Genomic DNA, 11,345 nt, shown 5'->3' with positions numbered 1-11,345 from the left:
TTATTGACAGCAAAAACACAAAAGGATATCTAAGAGCTCATCAGTTGGGAGGAGATTATATGCCTTATTTTATGCATTATAAAAGGTGATCTGATTTAGCTAGAAAAGAAAACTAATAATTGAATAGGAAATAATTATAAGATAATGTATGACACCTCATCCTAGTGCAGATGCAATTAGATACCAACAGTTGGAAACTTGACGAGTCAAATGGGGTTTAAGGATTCATGGCAGAGGTTTTAAACTTTGGAGGACTACTCTGTCTTCGCCCATTTTCAAGCACCGAAAAGCCCAAGTCCAATGTGAGTTTCAAGTTCTATGCATAATACATACACCCAAGGGCAAATTAAAACAGGTTTAAATTTTATTATTATGAGAAAATAAAATCAAACATTTTTGTTTCTTACACGCATCTTGTCACGAATAGTTGCAGAAAAATATGGGAATGATAAATTTACAGCCAACATCACTGGAATGGCTGTTATGAACACCGCGTAAACCAGATCATGGCATGATGGGGCAGAATGCGACCGTGGAGTGATTGGCAATGTGCAAGCTGAATTGCCCTCCTTTTTCACTCACATCGATTTTATCAGTTCCCGATGGAGTTTTCAGTTCAAAATTCGACACTAATTTAGCAACGACAAGCCCCAGGATGGGAAGCGCGAGGATGATTCCAGGACAGCTTCGCCTTCCAACACCGAACGGCAGATATCTGAAATCAACTCTCCCACCAGCCACGGCGGCGTCTATGCCTTGTTCTTCTTCCATGAACCGCTCTGGCCTGAACTCCTCTGGGTTTTTCCACCATTCGGGGTTGTTGGCTAACCACCAGGCATTGACTACCACCTTGGACTCCCTGGGAATGGTGAACCCACCGAGCTTCGCTTCTTCGAGGTTCATGTGAGGAACCAACAATGGGATCGGCGTGTGCAACCTTAATGACTCTTTCACCGTTGCCTGCAAGTAGGGCAATTCATGGAGGTTTGATTCCGTCACAGGCTTCCCATTTAGGACTCGCGAGATTTCTTGACGAATCTTGTGCTGAACGTCGGGATGATTCACCAACTCGGCTATAACCCACTCCATCGACCACAATGTTGTTTCGATTGCCGCGACGTTGATGTTCTCGACGATATACAGCACGTTTTCTTCGCTAATCTCTCCTTTCATTTGAGCGTCTATAATATGATCAATGGCACAGCTTATCTTGTGGTTCTCCCCGTTAGCCGCCATTATTTCCCTTCTTTTGGCAACGTAATAGTTGTTGAAGAATGCCAGCCTTCTTTGCTGCAAATCCCTGCACTTGTTCAAGTACCCTCGTAAGAAGGGTCTCAGCAATGGAATGAAATCACCATAATTGTATTCGAAACTCTGAGCCAACCGGCTTCTCTCCGAGTTAAATCGAGTCGCCTCGATGAACAAGGGATCTTCCTGAGACTCAAACTTGGCATCAAACATCATCCTATACATGATATTATAAAGCATCAACTGCAAACGTTTTCTGATAACAACCCCATTGCTCTTCACATTCTCATCTCTCTTCAAATCATTAACCACCAGATCCATTTCTTCTTCCCACATGTTACTGTAATGGTGCACGACTTTGTTAGTGAAAAACGGCAGCGTCATGATCCTACGCATTTTGCGCCAATGATCTCCGTAAACCGTGAACACCATGTCCTGTCCGTTGCCAGTGAAGATGTCAAAAACGACATTACGTGGCCTTGAACCGAACTCGACTCCTTGCGTGTGCAGCACCTGGGTGGCCAACTCAGGGTCCGATACGACCGTGAGATTCTTGGAGCCGAGTTTGAGGAGGAAAACCGGACCATAGGTTTGGGCCATGGAAGCGAGAAGTCGGTGGTTAAGGTCATTCCCAACTTGAATCCAGTTTCCGAATATCGGAAAAGGGAAAGGACCCGGAGGAAGAGAAGTGGAAGAAGACTTGAAAAAGACGTAATAGACAGCAAGTGGCACAACAATGGTTAAGACATTCATGTAGAGCTGAGGGTACAGCATTTTGGTTAGGGCAAGCATAAGTATGGAAAGAGTTATAATCATAACTGGTTTGTTAGACATGTTTAAGGATTGGTAAGAAACAGAGATTAAATTGAAATGGGTTGCTTATGGTGTGGAGGAGACAATTTGTGTATATATACAATACGGTAGTGGATGAAGTTGGTAGAAGAGTTGGTGGGTTGCCCAATGGTTTGTGGAGAATCCATGGGCTGATATTGTGTTTTGCAAATCAAGGTAGGAAAGGATTTTCAAAGTTCAGTTGGTTGGTGAAAGGGAGGGCGTTCAACGTCAATGTTGTCATTTCCTTTTGACAAGTTGTGTGAATAAGACTTCTGGGGAATGTCGCTTCAATCTTCTTATTATTAATACCCTCATAATCTCCGTAAGCGACCAAAATCAATGCAAAAGGTAAAGAAATAGGAACCAAAACATATAATTAAAATTAACTTTATCTACTTAAATTATTTAAACATATTTAATTTAATTAAAACGTTTTAATTAAATTAATTAACCTAATCAGTTTCAACAATTAAATTAATTGATTATCTATTATCAAAACCTAAACCGATTCATAATAAATAACCTATACCCAACCCAATCCCAAAATTTTTAATAAAATAACTCAATCCAAAATCTAAAATATAAACCCAAATCAATTGTCCAAATAGTTAAACCCAATGCTTCCACATATATGGGAAATCTTTTGAAATCTTTTGCGCTTTTTTTACTATGTTGTTTTTCATGAGATATCGTTGTTTGGGGTGTGTTTGTTTGCCGTAAAATTAATTACGGAATTAGTTTTCTCCGAAATCTCGTGTTTGTTTCATGTAATTCATTTTTTGGAAAATATTTTCCGTGTTTGTTTCACGTAATTCGTTTTCCGAAAAATGTTTTCTCGTGTTTGTTTCACGTAATTCGTTTTCCGGAACGTAATTCATTTTCCTAGTAACAGAATTTTCTTTGTGTTTTTTTGTAAAATGACTTACAGATTCATTTTCCGTAAGTCATTTTCCGAACTTTTTACTTCAAAGCAAAAATAATCAAAATAATTTTATTTTATGAATTTAATATTAATAAAATATTTTAATATCATTTTCATCAAAATATTAATTATTAAAATATTTAAAATATATTTATTAATATTTATAATATATAATATTATATTTTAATATTATATAAAATAATCAATTATATTATAATAATATAAGATATTATATTTTTATTTTAATAATATATAATAATTTTTTTATATATTTAATAATGAATAATATTATTTATATATTTAAATAATATCTTAGTAAATATATTTAAAATATACTAATTAATATTTTTAAAATATAATATAACACTATTACTTTAATAAATAATTAATATAATTTATAATATTTTATTTCACTAAAATATACCAATATTAATATTTTTATTAATAAAATTATAAAAATAATATTTAATAATAAATAAATTATTTTAATATTTTAAAATAATAATATTAAGTTTTATGATAAATAATATTATTTATTATATTTAATATTTGTAATAAATAATTTTTAAAAAACTCTTCAACTAGTGGAAAAAAATGTTTAAATAACATCTTCCAAACATCATAAAACGTTTTCCAGATGTTTTCCATAAATGTAATTCATTTTCCAGAAATGTAATTCATTTTCCAGAATTCAAATTCCAGTAATTCAAATTCCATTAATTCAAATTCCGGGAAACCAATTACAGCCAAACAAACAGACTCAGTTTAACTTCTTCTAATTAGAAAGCAAAACATTATTATAGTTGTTAGGTGACTCGTTTTTTTTTTCAATTCTAAGTTACCTAAATCAAGTTATTTGATTTATTTGAGTCGACTCAAATTATTGAGTCAAATTAAAATTTGAAAATTTTGAGTCACTTGAAAAACAAAAATCTAGTTGAGTATTTTGACAGTTTTGTTATTTAATTCATGATTTTCTTATTCTTTCAATTCCGCCTTTGTTTTAAGTTCATTTTTATCAAATTTGAATAACGTGTTTCTAAACCATTATAAAAAACCTATATACTTTTAATTCATCTTTTTGATAATTGTTTTTTCTATTTTTCAATTTAGTCCTCAACCTTTCATGATTTCCTTATCTCTTCAATTAATCCTTCATTTTAAGTTTTTTAATCAAATTTGAACACATGCACCTATGCCACTATAAAATATCTATATAACTTCAATTCCTATTTTTTTGTGCTAAAAATGTACTCTCTTATTTAATTTAGCCATTTAACTTTGTATTTTATTCAATTTGGTATTTTAATTGTAATTGTTTACAAATTCTTTATTCTCATCAATTCATTGACTCCTTTATACTTTAATCAATATTATACCTTCAAATACATTCTTTAAAATATAATATTATAAGTATATTTTATCATTTTAGATTGTGTTTAATATATTAAATAATGTTATAATACGAAGAAATATATATATATCTGTATAGTTAGAGAAAGTAAAAAAAATCGAAACCATTTTGTATCATAATACTATAAATAATTATAATTAAATTTATATATAAACTCAAATAACTCGACTCGACTAAACTCGAAAATTTTTCAAGTCAACTTCGTGTCATAAAATACAATTCATTAACTTGAATAACTTGAAATTTGTTGACTCGACTCCGTCGAATGCTCACTCCTAATTGTTGTTGTTTACTATATTGCATGCATGTTTTTGTCGACTCTAGTGAAACTAGTAGTACTAATTTTAGAACTGCTTTCGGGACAAAACATCTTAAAGAAGAGCTCTGTTTTATATTCAATTGTATCTGAAATTTTTGGCTTATTGAGGTTTCTACTTTCTTTGATTCATCGCGATAAGCAAGATTTTAGGTGGATTAAACAATGCTAATGCAGTAATTAAGTTCTACCATGTTATATTTATTAATATGCAAGCATGTTAATATATGGTGTTTGCGTGTCTCAAACAATTTAGAGCTAAATCAAATACTTCAGGTCAATCCAATTAGATCAAACTTTTTATATTTTCTGCCTGTGTAATTGTTACTCGAATCATAAATACTTGATTCAGAAGGAAAAAAGGCTGTAGCATTCCAGCTCGGGAATATTGTTTTTCCAAATTTACTCTTGCTCTTTTTATGAACATTTATTCTTTATTTGGGTTATACAGCCAATAGGAGTATATATAGTTGGGGATTTCCTGACAAGAAAAGAGGATTTGCAGGTGGTAAGCCTACAACAACTGTTGATGAAGGTTTTATCATTCATACTTTATATCTTTCAGTGTTTGTCATGATTCATCTTTTGCCAACATCAACGCACTACAAACTCTATTTGAACACAGAATTTGAGGTTTTCCTGTTGTTGATGATGATCGGAAATTGGTATGTTACCTAACCTTTAATGTTGGTCATGAGATTTTAACTATTCATTAGCTCTAATATTTGGAATTGTTTATAGTATCATGACATTTCCAGATAAGTGGAATTGTTACATATGCATCGTTCCACTAGGCCCATGGCCCAAAAGTGAGTGTTAGATTACAGTCCTTCCTTTCTCAATCCTTAAAACTTTTTGGTGAGCATATACTGGGGGAAGCAAAGATGGCTCTGCTCATATGATGACCTTTTTGTGCTTTTTTGCATCTCCTTTATATCAACTCATTATTGCTTCCACATTCCAATGTCTCAAGTGTTGTCATTTATATACCTTCTTTTTTCCATCATGCAGTCATTTGCTGCAAATTCGTATCTGTTTTTTCTGTTGGTAAATCTGCTTTATCTTTTTGACCTGATAAATTTTAACTACAACTTTTTGGAATAATTGGAATTGGACCATGTTATCTTACTGCTGCAGGTTGGACTTGTTTCTGATTATGACTTGCTAGCATTGGACTCCATATCTGGTATTTTGAAGTTATCTATTGAATTCCACTTTGACTTTATATATTTTTTTACTTTGTATATTATCGACTATTTGTCTACTCGGTATAATTCCACAACTATATTTGAAGTAGACAATTTTATCTGGTATAGGCATAAACTGCAGTATAAGTTTTTATTACTTCCATTTTCTCGTGGTTTTAGGAATTCTTTTTGTTGATAGTATAGCGTGATCTAGTCTTGTTAACCCGAGATGTAAGTTTTTTTATATGGCAGTTTCCTCCGGAATATTGTCTCTTCTTTATTCTTGCCAAACTAAGTGAAAGTAGTAGGCACCGACTGTGTTTAACCAATATCTTTATAACATAATTTGTCACTTAATTTATGTCATAACTTATGATAATAATATACATTAAAAATATGTGCCCCTAATTATAGATTTTAATCCAACATTTGTTGTTCTCTGAACCAGGGCTGATGACTGAGAATGACTTATTTCCTGAAGTTGATAGCACTTGGAAGGTATGTGAAAACTCTCTTCGCGAAATAGATGCAACCGAGGCCAATGTCTTTCTACATAGTTTTGTATTAATCATTGTCGAAACTTGTAATACCCTAAAAATTTAGATAATGACCAAAATATAAATTTTGAAAGTTTAATGATCAAAGTAGAAAATTTGGGAAAGGTTTAAAGAATTAAGTGTTAATTTTCCCAAAAAGAATATTATTCCACAAATGGATTTATTTAGTGACCAAATTATAATTTGGTAAAGTGTGGTGACCAAAGTATAAACTTTAAAAAGTTTAGGGACCAAAATGTAATTTTAAAAAATTACATATGAGTCACGAAAATAAGTAATAAAAATATTATTTTCACATTTTTAAAATATTGGGAAAAAATATTTAATGGTTTAATTTCATATTCAATTTGGATTGTTTGATTAAAGTGACTGAATTGTAATTTTTGGGAATTATAAGGGCAAAACGGTAAAGTGGAAAACTAATTTGTTCATCTTTGACTTTTGAAAGATGACAAGGCTGATATTTATCTGATTTTGAAGATGATAAGGATATGTATCTTGGTTTTATGGTAATTATGAAGTTATATTAAGGGTATATTGGTATTTTCTCAAGTTAATGATTTAAATAATATTTTTAAAGGATGTTAAGCATGATATCAATAAAAAATATCATGCCAATGTTCATCTTCTCGAGCATCTTCACGTGAGAAAGCTTCCAAGGTAAGAAAAATATTTTATTTTCAATTTTTGAGCTAATTCCTTTGGAATTGAGGTTATGTCGTGAAATAAGAAAGTGATCTACGTAAAAAACACTATCATTTGGTACCAATATTACTTTTTAATCTTGTTGGATTTCAAAGATCCCAAATCTAAGGGTTTATGTTCATGATAAGATTCATGAAATTGATGATAAATCTTGATGATTTACATGTTGTAGATTCATATTCAAGCATGTATGATGATTAGAACATGTTTAATCTTTCTAAAACTTGTTCTTTAAGTTTTGGCCATGGATTGTTTGAGTAAGGAAAATTATGGAAAAATTATATATGGGTTGGAAATAATGAAGGAAGTATTCTACAAGCTTTAGAAAAATTGGGGATTATTTTGTAATTTTTGAAAAGTTAGGGATCAATTCGGTAACTTTAGAAATTGATGGGTTTTTGTGTAAGTTTTATATAATTGATGTACTATGCTGGAATTTTTGGTACTAAGAATCTAAGTGATAAAATGGTGAAGGACCATTTTGTATAAATTGGAAAAGTTGTTTCCAATGTTAAAAATGAATTATTAAATGTTAAATACTTAGTAGAAAATAAATTCCAAGTATATTATGGAATTGTTTATGTTAGTACAATACTAACATAAGTATTGTTATGAATTTGTGATTTTATACAGATTGTGATTGAAGCAAATCAAGTATAAAAGAATTATTGTGGACCGTAGTGAGCCATACATATTGTGGATATTATAAAGTGTCAAGGTGAGTGCAATACATGCATGATATGGTACATAGATGTTTTATACATCGTGTACATAGATGTTTTATACATCGTGTACATAGATGTTTTATACATCATATACATAGATGTTTTATACATCATCTGGAAGACTTGCGATAAGTCGACCTTGTTTTATCAACATGAGATTTGATATGGAAGTTATTTTGGGTATGAATTGCCTTAATGTTTATACATGGTTATACGTTTCCATGGATGATTTAATTGATGACTATATGCCCAAATATGTTATTGAGGTTCAGTGGTATTAATGGCATGCCATATAGTATAACAACTGTAGAATTAAGTAGTACTATAGTGTCAAATAAGATATATAGTACAAGTCAGGTGGGTAAAACCCGACCTCAGCATTACGGTGCATTATTAGGTGAGCAATGCTCGACCTCAGCACTTTTGTGCAATATTTGACTCCTATACCGGGTTCCTCATAGATTGAGAATTGTGGGCAATAGTGGTGGATTTAGAGCCCATAGGGCGTATAGGGGGCGGGCTCGACAAAGTGGTGTCAAGAAGACTAGACTTAGAGTTTGTATGTTGAATGTTGGCACATTGAATGCTAGGCTGCTGGAGCTGACCGATGTACTAAGTAATAGAAAAATAGATTTTGCATGCATTCAAGAGACTAGGTGGAAATGTTCTCGAGCCAGAGAGTGTAATGGGTACAAGTTGTGGTATTCAGGCGTTGATAACGCTAGAAATGGGGTGGGTATCTTGGTATCCTCTAGGCATAAGGAAAATGTAGTTGAAGTTTGTAGATACCGTGATAGGATTATGATAATTAAGGTTATTATAGAATCGGAAGTGGTGAATGTCCTTTCAGTGTACGCCCCACACGTCGGCCTAGGGGAGGGGGAGAAATATTGCTTCTGGGATTCGTTAGATGATGTACTTAGGAGCATTCCGGAGGACCAAAGAGTTTTCATAGGGGGAGACTTCAATGGCCATATAGGTAGTGAAATCGATGGGTATGACGGTGTTCATGGGGGTTTCAGATTTGGAAGTAGGAACGAGGAGGGGCGTACGTTGCTTGAATTTGCTACTGCACACGATATGGTGGTCACTAACTCATTCTTTAACAAGAGAGATGTGAACTTGATTACGTTCCATAGCGTGGGACATTGTACCCAAATCGACTACATCCTGGTTCAAAATCGGGATCGGTGGACTTGCATTGATTGTAAGGTGTTCCCTGAAGAGGCATGTGCATCACAACACAGATTGTTGGTGTTGGTATTCCGAGTACGCCATGAGCGGAGCACTCATAGGAGGGTTAAACTTGGTAAACCTAGGATCCTTTGGAAGAACTTACATAGAGCGACATCTGATGACTTTAGGAGTAAGGTTTTGTCTCATTTAGGTTTTGGAACTACAAACTCAAATAATGCAGATATGTTATGGAAAAAATATGGAAAATTCCATCAGAGAGGTGGGCAAAACACCCTCGGTTATCGACAAGGAAGGTCAATGAACATAAAGAATCGTGGTGGTGGAACAACGAAGTCCAAACTAAGGTGAAGACAAAGCAAACTTGCTTCAAGGAGTTTATAGAATGCAATGATGACGAATAAAGATCGAGAGCTAAACAAAGATACAAGGAGGCAAAGCGGGAAGCCAAGAAAACAGTGGCTAAAGCAAAGGATAAGGCATACGAGGAAATGTACAAGAGATTAGACACCAAGGAATGACAAAGCGACATCTTCAGGCTTGCAAAATCCAGGGAGAATAGGAAAAAAGATATAGGTAGCATTAGGTTTATTAAAGACAACAATGGTGTTCTTTTAATGAAAGATCATGATATTAAGAGGGTTTGGGGTAGTTACTTCTTTGGCTTATTTAATGACGGTGCATTTCCCTGTAGAGATAGTACCGTTGATGTGTCAGCCGACCATCATACTTCGGCCAATGACTGCTCTACAAGTAGGATTGGGATTGAGGAAGTTAAAATGGCTCTTAGAAAGATGGGGATAGACAAAGTTGCCGGTCCAGATCAAATTCCTATCACTGTGTGGTTGGCCCTAGGAGAAGAGGGAGTTAAGTGGTTGACAAATATCTTTAATATTATTTTAGAGACTGCCAAGATGTCAGAGGAGTGGAGAGAGTCTACGGTGATACCAATCTATAAGAATAAAGGAGATCCCCAACGTTGTGGTAACTACAGAGGTATTAAACTACCCAATCATGCCATTAAGCTATGGGAAAGAGTGATAGAGGTTAGGTTGAGACATGTTACTAGGGTTTCGGAAAACCAATTTGGCTTTATGCCAGGCATGTCTACTACGGAGGCGATTTATCTACTTCGACGGCTTATGGAGAAATATAGGGAAAAATAAAGATCTTCACATGGCGTTCATTGACCTCGAGAAGGCGTATGATAGCGTCCGCCGCGATACGATCTGGAAGACCTTAGAAACGAGACGGATCCCAACTGCATATATTCGGGCGATTCGTGATATGTACTGTAGATCTACTACATACGTCAAGACTACAGTTGGCGACACTGAGGCATTCCCGGTGAAAATCGGACTCCACCAGGGGTTATCTTTTAGCCCTTACATCTTCGCCTTGATTATAGACGACATCTATTGTGCGACTCCAGACGGTGTTCCATGGTGTATGCTTTTCGCTGACGACATTGTCCTAGTTGCTGAAACAAAAACCGAGCTTAATAGTAGACTGGCTACCTGGAAGACTGCTTTGGAAGAAAAATGTCTAAGGATCAATATTGAAAAGACAAAGTATTTATGTTCAAACTTCAGTGAGAACCAAAACGTTGAAGATGTAGAAGTATACATAGGACACGTTCTCCACTCAAAGGATTGTTTCAAGTACCTAAGGTCTATGATACATAAAGATGGGGGTGTAGATGATGACGTTACACACCGTATAAAGGCGGGATGGCTAAAGTGGATGGCTGCTACTGGAGTTTTGTATGACAATAAGGTGCCTCTAAAACTTAAGGGAAAAATTTATAGAATGGCAATAAGACCGACGCTGTTGTATGGATCAGAATGTTGGGCAATCAAGAAGGATCACGTAAGGAGGATGGAGGCAGCAAAATGAGAATGCTTTGATGGACATGTGGTAAGACTCTGTGGGATATGACACCAAACTTTGCAATTAGGATGTCCTTGGGGGTGGTTCCTGTATCCGAAAAATTGAGGTAGGGAAGACTACGGTGGTTTGGGCATGTCCTTAGGCGACAACCGTCGGATGCGGTCAGGAGGGTAGAGTCAATTACAACCGACGGTGCCAGAAGGAGAGGAAGACCAAGGAGGAAGTGGGTAGACTGCTTGAGACTTGATTTGAAGGATTTAGCCCTTACCGAGGACATGACCTCTAATAGGAAAGTATGGAGACTTAAGACCAGGGTAGCCGAGTAGTGTGGGTCACATCATAGGGTGTAGCAT

The 11,345-nt window shown here is 34.5% G+C and overlaps 1 protein-coding gene across 1 annotated transcript; it reads right to left on the bottom strand.

Moving 5' to 3' along the window:
- Positions 1 to 343: 343 nt before the first annotated feature.
- Positions 344 to 2,128, bottom strand: LOC120125666 (cytochrome P450 CYP73A100-like). The gene has a single exon (XM_039144036.1). The coding sequence runs from the start codon at positions 2,080 to 2,082 to the stop codon at positions 505 to 507; it is 1,578 nt and encodes a 525-aa protein (XP_038999967.1). The 5' UTR covers positions 2,083 to 2,128; the 3' UTR covers positions 344 to 504.
- Positions 2,129 to 11,345: the final 9,217 nt, after the last annotated feature.

The sequence above is a fragment of the Hibiscus syriacus genome, unplaced genomic scaffold (assembly GCF_006381635.1).
Source record: "Hibiscus syriacus cultivar Baekdansim isolate YM2019G1 unplaced genomic scaffold, ASM638163v2 tig00110435_pilon, whole genome shotgun sequence".
Taxonomy (NCBI): domain Eukaryota; kingdom Viridiplantae; phylum Streptophyta; class Magnoliopsida; order Malvales; family Malvaceae; genus Hibiscus; species Hibiscus syriacus.
Note: the sequence above shows the minus strand (reverse complement) of the source record. Positions and strands in the feature narration are given on the sequence as shown.